Source organism: Hyla sarda, chromosome 1 (genome assembly GCF_029499605.1).
Source record: "Hyla sarda isolate aHylSar1 chromosome 1, aHylSar1.hap1, whole genome shotgun sequence".
Lineage (NCBI taxonomy): Eukaryota > Metazoa > Chordata > Amphibia > Anura > Hylidae > Hyla > Hyla sarda.
The window spans coordinates 384,433,524-384,453,856 of record NC_079189.1 but is presented as its reverse complement, the minus strand read 5'-3'; the positions used below and the strand labels follow the sequence as shown (position 1 = coordinate 384,453,856).

Sequence of the window (20,333 nt, the reverse complement as noted above, 5' to 3'; positions counted from 1 at the left end):
CTGACGGAGAAAAGTTCTCCCTCTCCCCTTCAACTGGACTATTGTCTGTATATAATGCTGTAAGCCATTTGCTGGTGTAAGGGGACAATATATCATTTACCTGTCCCCATCAGAAGGCAGACAGCATTATGTAATCAGGAGAAGCAGGACAGCACTTTTGAGCCAGGAGTGAAGGCACAAGAAGGAGGTTTTGTTCCCATAACTCCGATTTGTGTAGGCACCTGGTGACTGATTTGACCACAGGAAGATTAAAGGGGTAATCCAGGAATAGAAAAACAGAGCTAATTTCTTTCAAAAACAGCTCCAGGTTGTGTGTGATATTACAACTTGGCTCCATTCACTTCAATGGAACTGAGCTGAAGAACCACACCCAACCTGCAGGTGAACGGTTGTTGAAAGAAATTAGCTCTGTTTTTTTAATTCCTGGATAACCCCTTTAAGAGTCTGGTGGATCCTCAGGCATTACAGGTCAATGACCCTTATATTGCTGCTCTGCAAAAATTATTTCAGAAATTGCTTTATAACAGCCATATGGACATTAAAAGACTCAATCAGGAAATGGCTTCATTTACTACTATAGGAGCATGTTCTTGGCATGAACTGTGACCTGTGCAGAAGGCAGAACAAGGAGGGGAAGTAGAGTTGTCTCAAGCACCTACAGTCTTTGGTACATTATCTGTATCTGACTAAAAAAAAAAGTGATCTCTTCAGGACAGAAGCAGAAAGTGTGAAAGATCAATGGCCAGTTAGAAAGCTACAATAATTCAATAATTATCTCGCTCTCTCTCTCTCTCTCTCTCTTTGTGTATATATATATATATATATGACATGAAAATATGTGCTAGTTGTATATATAATGTGGAAAAAAATTATACGTTACATGGTTTAACCCCTTAACCCCTTAAGGACTCAGCCCATTTTGGCCTTAAGGACTCAGACAATTAAATTTTTATGTTTTCATTTTTTCCTCCTCGCCTTCTAAAAATCATAACTCTTTTATATTTTCATCCACAGACTAGTATGAGGGCTTGTTTTTTGCGCGACCAGTTGTCCTTTGTAATGACATAACTCATTAAATCATAAAATGTATGGCGCAACCAAAAAACACTATTTTTGTGGGGAAATTAAAACGAAAAACGCAATTTTGCTAATTTTGGAAGGTTTCGTTTTCACGCCGTACAATTTATGGTAAAAATGAGGTGTGTTCTTTATTCTGAGGGTCAATACGATTAAAATGATACCCATTATTATATACTTTTATATCATTGTTGTGCTTAAACTTTTTAACCAAATTAGTACGTTTATAATCCCTTTATTTTGATGACCTCTAACTTTTTATTTTTCTGTATAAGCGGCGGTATGGGGGCTCATTTTTTGTGCCATGATCTGTACTTTTTTTTGATACCACATTTGCATATAAAAAACTTTTAATACATTTTTTATAATTTTTTTTTAATAAAATGTATTTAAAAAGTAGGAATTTTGGACTTTTTTTTTTTTTTCATTCACGCCGTTCACCGTACGGGATCATTAACATTTTATTTTAATAGTTCGGACGTTTACGCATGCGGCGATACCAAATATGTCTATAAAAACATTTTTACGCTTTTTGGGGGTAAAATAGGAAAAAACGGACGTTTTACTTTTTTATTGAGGGGATTTTTCACTTTCTTTTTACTTTTACATTTTTTTACATTTTTTTTTTACACTTGAATAGTCCCCATAGGGGACTATTCATAGCAATAACATGATTGCTTATACTGATCTGTTCTATGTATAGGACATAGAACAGATCAGTGTTTTTCGGTGATCTTCTGCTCTGGTCTGCTCGATCTCAGACCAGAGCAGGAGACGCCGGGAGCCGGACGGAGGAAGGAGAGGGGACCTCCGTGCGGCGTTCTGAATGATCGGATCCCCGCAGCAACGCTGCGGGCGATCCGATCATTCATTCAAATCGCGCACTGCCGCAGATGCCGGGATCTGTATTGATCCTGGCACCTGAGGGGTTAATGGCGGACGCCCGCGAGATCGTGGGCGTCGACCATTGCTGGCGGGTCCCTGGCTGTGATCAGCAGCCGGGATCAGCCGCGCATGACACGGGCATCGCTCCGATGCCCGCGGTTATGCACAGGACGTAAATGTACGTCCTGGTGCGTTAAGTACCACCGCACCAGGACGTACATTTACGTCCTGCGTCCTTAAGGGGTTAAAGGGGTACTCCGGTGGAGAACTTTTTTTTTTTTAAATGAACTGGTGCCAGAAAGTTAAACAGATTTGTAAATTACTTCTATTAAAAACATCTTAGTCCTTTTAGTACTTTTTCGCAGCAGGATTTTCTCCTTCTCTGGACAGTTCCTGATACGGGCATCAGGTGTCAGCAGAGAGCACTGTGGACAACACAAAAAAGAAATCCAAAAAGTTAAGATTTTCCTCTGTAGCATACAGCTTCTAAAAAGTACTGAAATTATTAAGATTTTTTAATAGAAGTAATTTACAAATCTGTTTAACTTTTTGGCACAGTTCATTTTAAAAATAAAGTTTTCCACCGGAGTACCCCTTTAAGGACGGACCCATTTTTTTACCTTAATGATCAGGCTCTTTTTCTTTTATTTTTTTTGACTGGGTCTCTTTAAATGGTAATAACTTTAGAACACTTTTTCTGAGCGGAGCGATTCTGAGATAGTTTTTTCGTGACATATTGTACTTTATATAAGTGGTGCATTTTTGTTGACACATGCAGCATTTTTTGTGAAAAACTCCAAAATATTGTGAAAAACTGGAAAATGTCTGGCCTTTTTTTTATGGTCTTTTTCCTTTTCTGAGCAAAATTATTTTTCTGCCATTAATTTTACAACAGCTGTAACTTTTTTATTCTTCGTCCGACACCATTGAGTGAGGGATCAATTTTTGCAGGATGAGCTGTCCTTTTTATTGGTATCATTTTTGCGATACGTTCTACCTTTCAATCTTTTTTTATGTCGCTATTTGTACCAAAATTGGCAGATTTTGTGCATTTTGTTATTTTTTTTTTTCTTACAGCGTTCACTGTACGGAATAATTTACATTATAGTTTTATAGTACACATCATTACGGACATGGCAATACCTATTATTATGTATGATTTTTTTTGTTTTTGTTTTTTTATGACAATACTGGGTTTTGTTGGGAAAGGGGATTTTTTTTTTTTACACTTCATACATGTATCAAACAACCTTTTATTATTTTATTTTTCACATTTTACAGGTTATACTATGCTGCAATACATTTGTACTGCAGCACAGTATGACCTGATTTGCTGCAGATACTACAGACTGTGCACTCCAGTCTGTGGCTGGATCTCACAGGCTTCTGTAGCAAGCAGACAGGAGGTCATCATCTGACCTCCTGCTGCCATTGCAACCAAGGGTGACCCAGGATGGTATCACAGAGCCGCCATTGGTGAACACCATAGATGCCGTGATCAGGATTGATCACGGCATCTATGGAGTTAATGCTGCCGGGACTGGCGCAATCGTGGCCCTGGCAGCTGCGGCGGGTCCCCAACTATGATTGACAGCCAGGTCCCGCTGCTGATGTCCTGCGCTGCCTGCAGCAGTGCAGGAGATCGCTAGGACATATGCATACGTCCCAGCATGCGAATATGTCGGGTGCTGGGACGTATGCATACGTCCTATAGCGGGAAGGGGTTAATAAAAAGTTCCCTATCCTTTTTTATCTGTCCTTGTTCAGATGTGACAGCCTCTTCCCTCTCTAGGCTATCTACAGGTGTACTGTATATTGCATAAGGAATGGGGGTGCTGTCACATCAGGTCTGCCGCAGTACACACAACATAAGTCAGTGCCTGAATGTCATCCCTGGGTAAGTCCGTCCCCCTTGTGATGTCACCAACAAGGCTCCATCTCTCCCTTTCTATATTCAGAGGCGGATCCTGGTCAGCGATGTCATATAGGGACGGGGTTTACCATGGAAAGACATCTGGCCACTGAGGAGAGTTGGAGCCAGGCTAGTGATATCAAGGGTGGGGTTTAACCAGAAGAAGGTGTTCTAAAATTTCCTTTGAGATGTGAAATTTCTTGAGATACGTCACTTACGGTTGATTTGTCACTTTGGGCCAGCTGTTTTATCGCATACAGTGCATGGGCCACAGGCTGGGCTTTACAGTAAACTGACATCATGTATCAGATGACTATACAAGCACTCAGACGATCAAAACCTCAAGGTCTCTAGGGACAAAAAAAAAATGAACATATATAAATAAAGTAAAAAGTTACACATCACGCCTTTCCATATAAAGCCATTTATTAATAAATTAAAAATAAAAACATACATAATTACTATAACCACATTAGCAACCCAAACCATAAAATGGATGCTATTCATCCCATGGAAATGTTGGCCTGCAAAAAAGTGGAAGAAAAATGATCAAAAGATGACAGGTACCACCAAAATGGTATCAATAAAAACTGCAACTTGTCCCGCAAGAAACAAGCCCTTGCACAACTCTGTGTTGTGTGGTGTTCAGAATATGGTGACACAAAAAATTTTTTGTTTATAAGATTTGATAAAATAGTAAAATAGTGGGGGGCTACTGTGAATTAGCCCCTATGTACTCCCAGGGTATAAGTAATGGGCCTAATACATACTGCTAATACAGCAAATAAACTACGCATACCAAAATAGAAAAAGGCTGTAGCAGAACATGTAATCAAAATATCACTTTTTTTTTTTAACAAATACACTAAAAAAATTACACACACGATAAAAGAGGAATGGCGACTGATAAATAGGACATCTCCTGGATAAAATAGCAAGCATGTGCTGCAAATACCTATTTAAGAAGTTTATATATATAAAGTGGCTAGTGCCATACGCTGTTATATTAATCATTGGAGCAATGTATAGATACAGATAGCACAAGGTAACACAAAAGGTGAAAAAAGCAACAAGGCTACACCAGCAATACAGGTAATAGAAGTATTCACATAAGGTGCATGAAATACAAGCTAGAATCACACCAAAACAAAAGTAAATAAGCAGGGGGTCCAGGAGACGTCCACCCCTACGACCCTTTTGGACCAAATGTCCTTCTTCTGGGAGTGCCATAAGAGAGCAGTACAATAATTGGCATATGGGGCCCTGTTGCAGATTTACCATTGGGGCCCCGGATCTACAAGCTCCACCTCTGGTTATAGGCTATGGCTTTAAAGCTAATCTATGGACTGTTAGTCCCGTAAACTAAGTAAATGCGAGATTTATCAAAAACTGTCCAGAGGAAAAGTTGCTGAGTTGCCCATAACAACCAATCAGATCGCTTCTTTCATTTTGCAGGGGCCTTTTCAAAAATGAAAGCAGCGATCTGATTGGTTGCTATGGGCAACTGGGCAACTTTTCCTCTGGACAGGTTTTGATAAATCTCCCCCCATGGTGCTCAGTGTTTTTGGGTTGTGCTCATATAAACAAGGTCTATTGTCTTTGGCTGTCTGGGCATGCTGGGAGTTGTAGTTTTACAACAGCAGGATGAACACTGTAAGCACATAAAGTGAGACAGATCGGAAAATAACCCTTTGTCCTGAAGGCCAATATTAGCCTGGTCCTTACGGGGTTAATAAAAACACCGGGCCGCTCACTCACAGACATGTCTGCAGATGACATGCACAACAAAGTGACCACGCTGCCTGTGACGTCACCGCGGAGCGTCCAATCCGCGCGCAGCGTGTCTACCGTCCGCCCTCCCGCCCCGGGTCCTTCCGCCCTCCCCTCACCGGCAGGGGCGTGTATGTGTACGGTGCACCCACGGCGGCTTCCATGTACAGCAACCTCAGCAGAATAACAGGCCGGCGGGAGGAGGGAGCGCGGCGGCTGCAGAGCACCAGGTAACCGGAGGAGGGGAGTAGTCCTCAAGTTCACTGCATATTCATAGCCATTGCTGGCTGCCCATTATGTGCCAGCTCTGCAGCCCGGTGCCATGAAGAGGAGAACTGACAAGAGCCCAGGGGGAGCCAGGAGGAGGAACTTGGGCTGGAGGAAGAAAGCCCGAGATGAGATGTGGGGAGAAGACCAAGCCATGGAGGATGACATGTACTCCGGGGTGACAGGTGAGTGTGGCCTGCAGGGGGCAGCACTGATGGAAGGACACAAGCGACCAATCAAGAGGCAACTTCTATCTGCCGCAGCTACTGGGGGTACTAAGAGCCTCAACCTGATTGGCTCATTTATTTTCCCCTGCACTGGTGATAACTCTCTATGGAGATGTGTTAAGAACCTATGTAAACAGGAGTAGACTCTGGTATGTGACAATGCCTGGTATAGAATACACCACTTCTGAAATATGTGTGTGTGTGTATATATATATATATATATATATATATATATATATAAATGTGTGTAATATATATGGCTTTACGGTGCAAGATTTACTATGTCCATTATCTTAAAGCAGTGTTTCCCAACCAGGGTGCCTCCAGATGTTGCAAAACTACAACTCCCAGCATGCCCGGACAGCCTTCGGCTGTCCAGGCATGCTGGGATTTGTAGTTTTGCAACATCTGCAGGCACCCTGGTTGGGAAACACTGTCTTAAAGGTTCCTACGTAATTCACTGACCTGTCCCTGCATAAACCTCTATAGGGGCATGGTCAAAAATAAACACCTGGCTTTTAATGCTGAAACCACGCCAATTTCTCCATCAAAACCGCACTCTTTTGCGAGAAAAAAGACAATCTATTGATTTGATTTGAGAGATGTGGTGCTACACGAAAAGAGACGTAACATGTCCCTCTTTTCTCACGTGGTTTATGCTTTCCAGACCATATTAAGGGTGTATTCATGTGCACAGGATCATATTCGATTCACAGATTTGTAGCTGGGATCCATCATTTAGATTACATTGAACTCTACATTAGAGATGAGTGAAGTTACAGTGATTCGATTCGTCACAAACTTCTCGGCTCGGCAGTTGCTGACTTTAGCCTGCATAAATTACTTCAGCTTTCAGGTGCTCCGGTGGGCTGGAAAAGGTGGATACAGACCTAGGAAAGTCTCCAGCCCACCGGAGCACCTGAAAGCTGAACTACTTTATGCAGGATAAAGTCAGCAACTGCCGAGTCGAGAAGTTCATGACGAATCAAATCACTGTAAGGCAGGGTTCACACCACTTTTGCAATACAGTTCCCGTCACAGGGTTTTGATGATAATAAAAAAAAAAAAAAAAAAAAAAACTGATTCCTCAAAACCTGACTAAACTGTATCAAAACTTGTGTACAAATGTTTATCTGTATACGGTTTGAGAAATGATGGCCGGTTGCATCTGTTTTTTATGAAAGAGAAAACTTATACGTTTTGAACTTTTTACTCCATTATGAATAAAGTCAAAGACCGTATGGTGAAAACTGGATGGAACCGTACGCACATACGGTTCTGTATGGTTCCCATTGACTCCCATGTTAAAAAAAAAATAATGTATACGTTTTTAATACGGTTTTTCACCCGGACCAAAAACCGTGGTAGGCCACGGTTTTCTGCCCAGAAAAAAAAAAGTGAAAAACGGAGACAACCGTATATACAGTTTTGAATGGGAAGTCTATGGGCACAGTTTTCTGTACGGTTGCATACTTAATTTTTTTATTTTTTATGAAACCGTATAGCAAAATCGTGGTGTGAACCCACCCTAACTTCGCTCCTCTACTCTACATCATAAAATCTGCAGCTTCAAATTCTGTTTATCAAAATGCATGATAGTGTACATGTGAATCCACCCTAAGATAGGTTCTTTATGTCGCATCCTGCCGCACAGTTGAGAGAATCGCTGCTTCTTTATCTCACTAACTCCCAGCTAACAGAACCCTACGTTTATTTAAGTGATTGTTATTTATTTATTTATCTTTGTTTGTAAAAATGCCTTTTGTCAACCCACCCTTAGAGTACGTACACTTTGGCAAAAAAAAACACATCCTTGTAAAATGCGGCAGGTCTCTTTGAGCCAGGGGCAGCGCAGAGAGGCCAGCACTAAAGCTCCTGTTGACTTCAGTGTTATAAATAATTAACATGCCATTTGTTTTTAGCGCGTTTTCCTCACTTCTATTGTGGGGGTTGGGTGGTAACACTCTCTTTAGTGTCAGCATCAATATACCTAATTTTTTTTTTTAAAGGGGGTTTTAGATGGTCTTACCTACAAAAGAAAGCTTAGCAATAGACACTTCTATGATGACCTTCAAGGGGGTTTCCTAATCCACAAACTTTTACCGATCCTAAGAACAGTACAGTGGTTGGTTGTTCATCAAAAGAATGGAGCAGCAGTTCACACACTTGGCCAGCGCTCTGTTCACTGTCTATGATACCTCTGAACAGAGCAGACGCTGAGGAAACGGGGACCAATGACCCTCAGGATTGGTGGATTGACCTCCACCAATCAGCTGGATATCCCCTATCCTGTGCCCTGTTTTGATTGCACTTCTTAAAGGGAACCAATCACTAGTTTTACCCTATATAATCAGTGGCAACACATAATAGAGGTTAATATCACGTGTTCTGCCATGTCTGGATGTCCGCTGGTACATCTATAAATGGTCACATGCTGTATGTAAATGAGGCTCAGTCGGGCGTGCGGCTGCTAAAGTAGTCATGGCTACCAGAGCAGTAATCGCGCCTATTCAGGCTCAAATAACACCTATCTAGGTATGATTCAGCAGCTTACTCAGGGTCTGATGTCATTTCTCAGAGGTAGGCTGTCAATCATGTCTAAATAGGAGTGATTAGAGCCTGAATGAGGGTGAGTACAGCGTGGGGAGCCGTGATTCCTTCAGCAGGCCGCATGCCTGGTGACTACTTAAGCATGCCTGGTGACTACTTAAGCCTCATTTACATACTGCATGTGACAATTATTAAAGTTGTCTTTGCCACATTTACAGACATGCCAGCAGACATCCAAACATGGTAGGACACGATATTAACCTCTATTACGTGTTGCCACTTGTTATATATGGTAAAACTTAATGACGGGTTCCCTTTAAGGTCCAGGGGGTTCCCATGTTTAAAGCATACCTGTCAAATCTCACAAAAAAAAAAAAAAGCTTATGTGACTCTGTACCTAATCCTGACCATTATGCCTCTATCACCTATATTTATTTAACAATTACCTGTTTTCATTAGCTCACAGTGTTAGAAATCCTCCTAGGGGAAGGGGGGGTGTCTCTCCTTGTGATGGTGGGAGGAGATTCATGTGTCTGCTCATGCTGCCTGGTCTATGAGTCATTTCTTGTCCATGACTCGTGGACAAGCCTGATGCCGCTGCAGGACTGGTTCATGTCCCAGTAGGTATGGGGACCCCTAGTGGTGGGATTTTCAGGAGTCATTATTTTAATTTTTTTAAATTAAATATTCAAAACCTTTTAAACAACCATATTACAAAAGGTCTTTAATTTTCATCAGTAACAACATATAAAAAGTTTTGGATCTGACAGTGCCTGTTTAATTTTTTTAGACGTAGTTGCAGAGAAGTCTCAATCATTCCTATAGTCATGTCCTCCTATTATAATCTGCTTCTTGCTTTGGCCTCAAAAACTGTATAAAAAAATCTGAAGGTGAGCACACCCTTACAACTCATAAACGACACAAAAAAGAATAGTGGCACCGGTACTTGTGTATACAGCTTCACGAGATGGACAAGTACGAACACTCGGGCAACTACCCAGATCCACTCAGCTGGCGGAGGTGCTAGGACAATGGGAAACCCAGTAAATACAAGTATGCAACAAAGAAAAAACAGGCGTCCTGCACTCACCGTCCAGATACTGAAATACCGGCTCCCATCTCGGGCTGCTCAATCTGGCAAGGAAGACATGAGTGGCGTGGGGCGCTCAGAGGCGACTGCCAGCGGTTTCACGCATACAGGTGCGCTTCTTCCGGCCTCTAGAGGGAGGACCCTCGTGATCAGACATCTTATCCCCTATCCTTTGGATAGGGGAAAAGATGTCTAGGGGCGGAGTGCGCCTTTAAGTGGATTTGTTACAGAAATGTCTGTTACGGAAAATCTGTTTCAGAGAACATTTACCGTATTTTTCGCCGTATAAGACGCACTTTTTCTTCAGCAAAACTGGGGGGAAAAAGTTGGTGCGTCTTATACGGCGAATACACACCTATCGCGGCGGTCCCTGCGGCCGGGACCCGCGGCTAATACAGGACATCACCGATCGTGGTGATGCCCTGTATTAACCCTTCAGACGCGGCGATCAAAGCTGACCACTGCGTTTGAAGGGAAAGTGACACTAACCCGGCTGTTCAGTCGGGCTGTTCGAGACCGCCGCGATTTCACCGCGGCGGTCCCGAACAGCCCGACTGAATAGCCGGGTTAGTGCTTACAGGACACCGGGAGGGACCTTACCTGTCTTCTCCATTCAGGGATCCCCTGTATGGCCGGCGCTCGCCTTCCTCGTCATCGCGACGGAGAGCGAGGATACCCATCCGGCAGCAGAGACGTTCCGGAGCGATGGGGACGCGGCGACAGCGATGGAGCGACATCCAGGGCAGCGGTGACGGGTCCGGAGCGGCGGGGACACGTGAGTATTACCTCCTATGCAGTGGGCTTCAATTTGCGGACCTCCAGATGTTGCAAAACTACAACTCCCAGCATGCCCGGACAGCCAACGGCTGTCCGGGCATGCTGGGAGTTGTAGTTTAGCAACATCTGGAGGTCCGCAGGTTGAAGATTACTATTGGGTTCAAAATCTAAATTGTTTTAGATTTTGCACCTATAAATTGGGTGCGTCTTATACGCCGGTGCGTCCTATAGGACGAAAAATACGGTACATGAAATTTGGTTCCTGCAGATTTCACGCATGAAAATCCTCACCTATTGTCATAGGATGTAATTGTCTAGATTTGTGTGTAACCTGCACTTTAGCTGGTGTGTCACACATGAAAACGCGCCAATGCTTTAGTGGTGAGGACCTGGATCATTTAGATGAAATTTTGTTACAAACATTCCACATGTAAACTTATAAATGTATTGTACCCAGAGTCCCCATATTGTGTGCTCCTACCGCAGAGATTTAGAAGGGCACATACTTGTAGCTGGCTGCATTACTCATGTGCTCCTCAGCTGAGATGTGGAAGGAATTTGCTATTTAGCTAAAATAAGATTACTGCAAGCAAGTCCCAGCTGCAAGCTGCCCTGGTACTGCTAAGTATGCGTGTGCCCGATATGCCACTCAGGTGCCAGAATATACAAAGAGATCATAAGTGTATAATTATTCATGATATGTGCCCATTATCTCCTGCCTGTACACAGCATGCTGGCACTACTGATACATGCCCATACCACAATGCAGTGTGTAGATTGTTAGCGGGCAGCTTTCCATCACTGCTCTCACAAGGATTCTCCTGGATATTCAGCATGCAGATTTCCATAGGTCTCTTTATTAGGCTATGTTTCCACGGGCGGAATGTTCGCGTGGAATATTCTGCTCAAACATTCTGCTGCAGCAGAGTCCCATTGATTTCAATGGGATTCTACTGCACTGTTCATACGGCAGAATTTCCATGCCAGATGTTTCTGATTCCGGCATCCGCAGAAGAATAGACAAGTCCTCAAGGAAATGCATTGTCGTCGTTGGTGCATTTTAGAGCGGTCCGAGCACCCACAGAGTTTTTTTTTTTTAAATGTGCACATTTTATGCCCGTGTGAGCATGGCCTTATAGTAATAATGAGATCAGTCAGTTGTACTTTTCTCCTTTTTGACTGTATAATATATTGTAGGGGGAAAAAATTGGGGTGTGTCTTTTGTCTTTTTTCCATTTTTGATCACCGCGTGCTTAAATGAGCACTGTCAGATACAAAACCTTTTGATATGCTGTAAAGCATGTATAACCAATAGGTTTTGCAATTGCTTTCAGTAGAAAACTTTCAGTATTTCATACTGAAAAAGCCAGTCAAACAACTTCCCCCCCCCCCCCCGCCTGCTTGGACACATACTAGTCATGCTGTGTCCATGCGTCATCACCTATGTCATGGACAAACTTCCTTGATTGACAGCTGTGAGTGCAGGGCTCACAACTGGAGGAAAAATCCTCCCACTGTCAGCTTGTGTCCGGCTACTGTCAGTGAGACAAGCTGGGAGTTGTAGTTTTGCTAATGCTAGGGGAGATATGAGCAGACAGCATACTGAGGAAGGGGGCGGAGACCTGCACAATGACCACGCCCCCTCCCTTTGAGAGGAATTCGGACTAGTGAGCTAAATTAAAAGGGTAATAAAAAAAAATGAAAGGTGCTAGACACATAAAAATGTACATGGTCAGGATTAGGTACTGAGTGATGTATAAAAAAATGTTTTGTTGGATCTGACAGGTACGCTTTATAATTAATGTAGAGCAGGGGTACTCAACTATCCTTAGTGAGGGTCCGCTTATCCAGGTCTGCCACTGGTAAAGGACCTGATTCACACCTAGTGGCCGCAGTGCCATGAAGGAAATAGGTAAAACGACTGAAGTCTGAAGGATGTAAATGTACTTTTGTATGTTCTGAATACTGCCACATGCTGTGTGCCCCTGAATATAATACTGTCACACGCTGTGTGCCCCTGAATATAATACTGCCACACGCTGTGTGCCCCTGAATATAATACTGTCACACGCTGTGTGCCCCTGAATATAATACTGTCACACGCTGTGTGCCCCTGAATATAATACTGCCACACGCTGTGTGCCCCTGAATATAATACTGTCACACGCTGTGTGCCCCTGAATATAATACTGCCACACGCTGTGTGCCCCTGAATATAATACTGTCACACGCTGTGTGCCCCTGAATATAATACTGCCACACGCTGTGTGCCCCTGAATATAATACTGCCACATGCTGTGTGCCCCTGAATATAATACTGCCACACTCTGTGTGCCCCTGAATATAATACTGCCACACGCTGTTTGCCCCTGAATATAATACTGCCACACGCTGTTTGCCCCTGAATATAATACTGCCACACGCTGTGTGCCCCTGAATATAATACTGCCACACGCTGTGTGCCCCTGAATATAATACTGCCACACGCTGTGTGCCCCTGAATATAATACTGCCACACGCTGTGTGCCCCTGAATATAATACTGCCACACGCTGTGTGCCCCTGAATATAATACTGCCACACGCTGTGTGCCCCCGAATATAATACTGCCACACGCTGTGTGCCCCCGAATATAATACTGCCACACGCTGTGCCCCCGTATATAAAACTGCCACACGCTATATCCCTGGTATAGTACTGCCACGCAATCTGCCCTCAAATATAATTTTAACAAACATTGTGCCATGTACCGACTAATTGTACCATAAAACAATGAATGATGCCACCGTGCCCCCAGAATAAATAATGCCACTGTGCCCCCCAGAATGATGTCACTGTGACTCTTCAGCTGCTGAAAACTAAAACTCCCATCATGCACACACAGACTGTCATGATGGAAGTTGTAGTTCTGTAACAACTGGAGAGTCACAGGTGGGAGAATGACTGCTCACCTGACAGCGTAGGCTCCCTGTCCCAGGTCGGCGCCACCTGCATCACAGGAAAAGCGCCGGGCAAAGAGCACAACGCTCCCTCGCTCCAGCCGTGGCTATTCATTTGTATCGGTGTCTTAAGACACCGATTCAAATGAATGAGGGGAGAGCTGCGGGTGGTCCGTATGACTGGCGGCCGCGGTCCACCAGTTTAGTGTCCTTGATGTAGAGCAATAACATGTTTCTTTATTTGTTTGTCTTTTTTGTTTGTTTGTGTTTTACTACTTTTTAAATATAATTTGTGTACAGTGCCATGGGGCTTTGTTTCCTGTTTTTTCTTTTTTTTCTAAGGTGAAATGACCGGAAAAAACAAATATGGTATTCAGAATTTTTTTTTTTTTTTTTTTTTTTTTTTTTTACTTCAGCAAAATGTCTTCAACCAATTGTTCAGATTCACACATGATGCCTGAATCGAAGTAAAATGGCATTAACATAAGTTCTAATACATTTAAAGGAGTTCTTTAATTTCAAGCTGGCACAACAAAAGATGCCAAAGAAGACAGCAAACCATCAAACATTAACCCTTTCCCCGTCAGCGATTATAACTCCTCATCTTCTAAGAGCCATATTTCTCTTATTTTTCCACATACAGAGCCACACAAGGGCTTGTTTTTTGCAGGACAAACTGTTCTTTGGTGAATGGGCACTGTTGTTAAAATTATTTTTTGGCATATGATACAGCAGGTAAAATAAATTTTAATTTGTAATTTATTCCCTAAATAAAAAAGTGTTTTCATGTCACTTTCATAGCCTTATAAATCTGCCCACTAGGAGTCTCCCTTCTGGTCCAGACTGCATTCTGTCTGGAAGTGCGCTCTGGCCATAGGCAGTGACTAGCACTCACTATTCAGCGGTCATTAAACCCTTAAGGACATAGCACATTTGGGCCTTAAAGGGAATCTGTCATCAGTGTCATCTGCGCTAACCTGTCGGTACAGGCTTGTAGTGCAGTTGACACTGATGATAGTGATTTTAATACAGATCCCTGATTCGTGGCCCCATTGACCTGTTATCCTCCTTATTCGGGTGGCAGGCTTGGTGCCCGGGTGGCGCTCCTGGAGCATGTTAATGTCACTGCTGCTGCTTCCTTTACTGTGCCCGTCTGGGAGCAGGCTTGCAGAAGCAGCAGCCATGATGCCATCAGGGGGGGCTGGAAGACTCCTCTAAATGGTATGCTGTATTTGACTTTGCTATTTTGTGCCTTACGCAAACGCAACATCTCACCTGTACATAGAGCTTGGCCTCTCACACCACTCCACTCCTCTTATGCTTAGTTCATAAGTCTCTTTGTTTTATGCCCTTTCGATCCTCCGTTGACCCAGGTGGTCACTTTGTATGTTTAGACTGTGAAGTGTCCCACTGATCTTTTATTCTAATAGGTATCTGTGTCCCACCTCCGTAGAATGTTGTGGTCCTGCAGCATGTCTTTACTGCTATTTCTACTTTTCCTGCCACCCAGTGCTGGTGTGTGGGGATTTTAATAATTTTCTTGACCCCTTGTTAGACTAGGGTACCAGGGCTCCGCTTGCTTCACGGCCTACAGGGCTTCCTAAATTTCTGCATGGGGTGGGGTATACTAATCTGTGGAGACATTGAAATCCAGCAAGGCAACAGTTCTCTTGTTACTCTAGCTCGCATAGGTCCCTCTCTCGTATTGACTTGGCAGTTGGCAATACCACTATGTTGGGGTGCGTGACAAGGGTTGAATATGTGGCAATGAGCATCTCTGATCATTCTCCTGTATAGTTTCAGCTTAAATCCGTGGTGGATGTACGGGCGATCTTCATGGCATCTTAATCCATTTTGGCTGCTGATATTAAAGGGGTACTCTGCCCCTAGACATGTTATCCTCTATCCAAAGGATAGGAGATAACATGTCCGATTGTAGGGGGTCCAGCTGCCCGGGACCCCCGCTATCTCCAGGCTGGTGCTGCAGCGTTTCGTACACTGAAGACTGGGGCCCCCTTCATTCATGTCTAAGGGAGGGGGCATGACGGCTGTGTACAATAGTCTTTGCTGAGCTCACGAAGTTCCTGACTGTCAATGTTAGTACAACCCCTCTATCTGGGGTTTGGGACCAGGGGTCAAGTCCTGAAGAAGGGAGGAAAAAAAAAGTGAGAGAAATCATCCAAGATTTCCACTCAAGGGCTGGTCCTGCAGGGCTCCTGCTAATGGGAACTGTGTTCCTGCTGTGAAAAAAGTGCAGGAACCCAGTTTCCATGCGTTCCTGCAGGACTTGAGCCCTGTTTGGGACACTAGAAAAGCCTTTCTATGGGACTAGTTAGGACACTAGCATCAAAAAGTTCTCTATGAGGGAAATTGGGCTAGGTTGTAACAGAAAGTGCTGGATACGGAATCTCATGAATGACTTCTAGGGAGGCATGGGAGGAAGTTCTGCAGGATTTGTTTCAATGTCAAACTATTAGCAAGGGTTCTTTCAAATAAATTGGAAAGGGTAATCCTCTTGTTGATCCATGGGGATCAAACTAGATTTATCCGGGCAAGTCCAAGGTGGATAACATCTATTCTACGGATTCTAAATATCCAAATGTCACAGAAAGGTGAAGGGGTACGGTAAATTTTTTTTCCACTCAACGCTGCCAAAGCCTTTTACGGTGTTGAGTGGAATTACTTGTTGAAAACTATGGACCGTATGAATTTTGGCCCATTTTATGTTGACAAAGTAAGAAAAGTGATTCCAGCTTCAATATTGGGGAAAATTAAGAAGCTAAATGTTATCATATTAAAACAAGATAAAAAGTTTATGTACTGGTACCCTCAGTGGATCCCACAATTTCCACTCATTTACAAAGCAGGGTTACATAGATGTGCATGAGGCTTCCAAAAAAGGAGTTTATCAGATGCCGTGTGTGACCCTCATAATGTGGTCTGATGGTTACTTCATGGTACCGAGAGAGGTGTCAGGCATTTACGTGGCTCACAACTCTGCTCTGCCATTGATAAAGGTCGGATAATTGAAACGTTCAGCTGTGTCCTGCTTTAATGTCTACTAGGGGTGTGAATTGCCAAGAATTTGGCCAGACGATTCGAAACGCGATACCAGTGTGGCGATTCGATATATCGCGATACCATCTAAGTGACGATACATTGCGATATATCCTGATTCTGTCTCAAAAACAATGTCTTTTACACTTTTATTAAAACTTTATTTTTTTTTATACACTTTATTAGACTTTTAGGAGGAATCATTAGATTCCTCAGACAGATGAATAGAGTTCTATTGAACTCCATTGATCTGCGATCCATTGATAGAGCCTGGCTTGACCAGCCTCTATCAATGACAGAGCCACGAGACAGCAGGAAGCAGAGGTAAGCCCTCCGGCTACCTGCACAGTGGATCGCCCGCCCGTGATCGTGCTGCGGGGGGGCAATCTAGCCCACCAGGGAGCGATCTAGCCCACCAGGGAGCATTCACAGATCCCTTTAGACTCCGCTGTCAGCTTTGCTCAGGTTAATAGCCAGCCGTGGCGATCGCCGCATGCTGGCTATTAGCGGCAGCCCCGGCTACTGAGACCATCCGGGGCTGCAGAGTATGGAGCGGGCACGAGTCCGGAGCCTGCTCCATACACCCCTCTGAGCGCCGCATGCTGGATATTAGGGGCGGTGTTCCATCAGCAGCTCCCGGCTACTGAAATCAGCCGGGGGGCGCAGAGTACGGAGCGAGCACGAGTCGGAGCCCGCTCTATACATGCCGCGTCAGATCCGGCCTGCCCGGCTCCACAAATGGGGAATTTGTATCTCCTGACGCCCGGGACATGCTGTTCCGAGCGTCAGGAGATACAAATTCCACATCCCTAAAAGGATCAATTCAAAATTATTTTGAATCGATTCAGTATCGCCAAATGAAAATTTGCGCAAATCGATTTTTTTTTTTTTTTTTCTTTTCTTACATCCCTAATGTCTACATGGTACAAATGTACATTTTGGGAGAGATTTATCAAAACCTGTGGAGAGTTAAAGTTGACCAGTTGTCCAGAGCAACCAATCGGATGGCTTCTTTCATTTTTAACAAGGCCTGTGAAAAATAAAAGAAGCAATATGGTTTGTTATGGGCAACCGGTCAACTTTTCCTCTCCACAGGTTTTGATAAATCTCCCCCTTTGTGACTGAAATCCTGAGTTTATGCCTCTATTATATAATTCATATCAATAAAACTCAAACCAGATCCCTTGCCTGTGCTGTAAAATCTCTGCTTGTCCAATCTGGATACTTCATGGAACATTTATAGTTACACCCTATGCTGCCACTAGCTGGAGCCATTCCCCTGAAGAGATTACAACATTGTGAACCCACAGTTGTGTATTTCCCATTCTTAGAGCTGTGACACAGGAAAATGAAGCTATACAACTTATCTGTAATTCTATTTTTACATCAATTTCCGAACTGAGAAGAAAAACAATACCACCTGATAAGAGAGCTAAATCCTGTAAACACACACATGACAAGCCCTCACGTACATGACTGTAGGAGAATTTGGATGCAACACAGTACTCTGCACTTGGGTGGGTTCACACAGTTTTTTTTGGCCCTGTTAGGCTGCATTCACACTACGTTTCATCCATACAGGGACCAGATCTGGCTGGGAGATTGGAAAACCAGGCACTCTCGTACCCAGCCGGCCCCGGTCCCCATCTCCTTCATTTCAATCAGTCTGACCAGAAAACCAGATATGGGGCAAAAATGAGCTGCCTGGAGTCATTATCTGACTCTGGTCGGCTCATTCAAATGAATGAGATAGGGGCCAGGTCCGTCTGGGATATGGGAGCACCAGGTCTGGTCCCCACATGGAAGAAACGTAGTGTAAATGCAGCCTTAGGCTGGATTTCCACTTGGCAGTTTTTAAAAAAAAATTATTTTAAATTTTTTGGGCCAAAACTAAAAATGGGAAATATTAAGAAAAAAAAAAAGCCAAGTGAAAAAAAAGCCTTAGGGTGCGTTCAGACGAGCGGATCCACAGCATATTTTACGCTGCGGATCTGCTGACCCTACACTTACTACAGTAAGTACTACAGTACATTTAATTTAGCTGTATGCAAAGGTATAGTCAACTATGCTATAGTGCAGGGGTGTGGAAATTTACTACTTGTCCACGGGACTACTTGTCCACGGGACTAAAATGGAGCAAAATCTACTTGTCCCTCATGACGATCCACTTGTCCGGGCCAATTTTCGCTTTTACACTCTCGTTTTTTCCTCCTCGCCCTATAATAGCCATAACTACCTACTATAATGATACTTTTTTCAATAACATATTCTCTGATCCAAAAATATATATTAGGTGAAGTGAAATTGAAATAGTAAAAGATAATTTTACAGATTTGGTGGTTTTCTTTTCTACGCCATTTACCTTGTGGTTGAGATAACAACATGTTTTGATATTTTAGGTCGCCTGATTACAGCAATACCAGATTTCTATAGTTTACTAGTTTACATCATGTTTTACAAATGTAAAAAAAACTCTGAACTTTTTTGAATTTTTTTAATCGCCATTTTTTTACCCCTGAAGTAGGGCTGGGCGGTATGACCAAATATGTGTATCACAGTATTTTTTTTAACTTACGGCGGTCTCACGGTATTTTCTTACACAAACCCCCCCCCCCCCCCCCCAATCATGTGACCCGCGCGCGGTGTTCGGCTTCCCCCCCCCCCCCAAAATCATGTTACCCGCCAGCATTGTTCTGCTCCCCCAATTAATGATCAGCCCAGTGGGGTACTACTCACAGATGTCAAGCACTGCCCTCCTCCTCTTTGTTGGGGGCCGCCGGCGATAGAACTCACTGTACGCCAGTAGTCTCCAACCTGCGGACCTCCAGGTGGCTGTCCGGGCATGCTGGGAGTTGTAGTTTTGCAACAGCTGGAGGTCTGCAGGTTTGAGACCAGTGCTGTATGCTGTATACCTATGCCCGGGCTGCAAAAGATACAGAAAATAAACTTTTAACTCACCCACCTCGGCCGCACGCAGGGGACTGGAACGTGGACAGCCGTCAGCCTATCCCCGGCCGGAGCAATGCCCCGCCCCGGCCAGTGATAGGCTGAGCCCACTGTCATATAAGAAGCCGGCTTCTTGCATACATGCCTATCACTGGCCGGGGCGGGGCATCGCTCCGGCCGGGGATAGGCTGACGGCTGTCCACGTTCCAGTCCTCTGCGTGCGGCCGAGGTGGGTGAGTTAAAAGTTTATTTTCTGTATCTTTTGCTGCCCGGGCACAGGTATACAGTAGTGGTCTCAAACCTGCGGACCTCTAGCTGTTGCAAAACTAAAACTCCCAGCATGCCCGGACAGCTGTTGGCTGTCCAGGCATGCTGGGAGTTGTAGTTTTGCAACATCTGGAGGTCCGCAGGTTGGACCACTGGCGTACATTATAGAGTTCCAGCGCCTGGCGGCCCCCAACAAAGAGGAGGGCAGTGCTTGACATCTGTCAGTAGTACCCCGCTGGGCTGATCCTTAATTGGGGGGAGCAGTGCTGGATTAGGATTAGTTCCCTGATGTGGGGACAGCGCTGTGCTGATAATACATTCCCGAGGGGGAGGGGCCCAACCGATATTGCGGTATGGGGGAAAATTCATACCGTGCAGCCCAAAAACTTAGGTATTCGGTATGAATCGGTATACCACCCAGCCCTACCCTGTAGCTTTATTTTTTTCCACATACCAGGCTGTATGAGGGCTCATTTTTTGCATCGGGACCATTTTGGTATTGATCTTTTTTTTAAATAGCTTTTTACCTTTTTTTTTCTGGGATATTATAAAAATTGCAATTCTGTGTTT

The 20,333-nt window shown here is 43.9% G+C and overlaps 1 protein-coding gene across 9 annotated transcripts in view; it reads left to right on the top strand.

The window, feature by feature from the left end:
- Positions 1-5,700: 5,700 nt before the first annotated feature.
- The window catches only part of CDC14B (cell division cycle 14B), an 87,046-nt gene continuing 72,413 nt past the window's right edge, over positions 5,701-20,333 (top strand). For 3 of the 9 annotated variants that reach the window (XR_008845032.1, XR_008845031.1, XM_056525077.1), the window contains exon 1: positions 5,702-6,096. Coding sequence is in view for 5 of the 9 variants with exons in the window: in XM_056525077.1 (XP_056381052.1) it covers positions 5,967-6,096 (130 nt within the window). In the remaining 4 variants the exon portion in view is untranslated. Of the gene's footprint in view, positions 6,097-20,333 lie in introns of all 9 variants that reach the window. The other 6 variants (XM_056525102.1, XM_056525051.1, XM_056525060.1 and 3 more) reach the window with 5 other exon arrangements.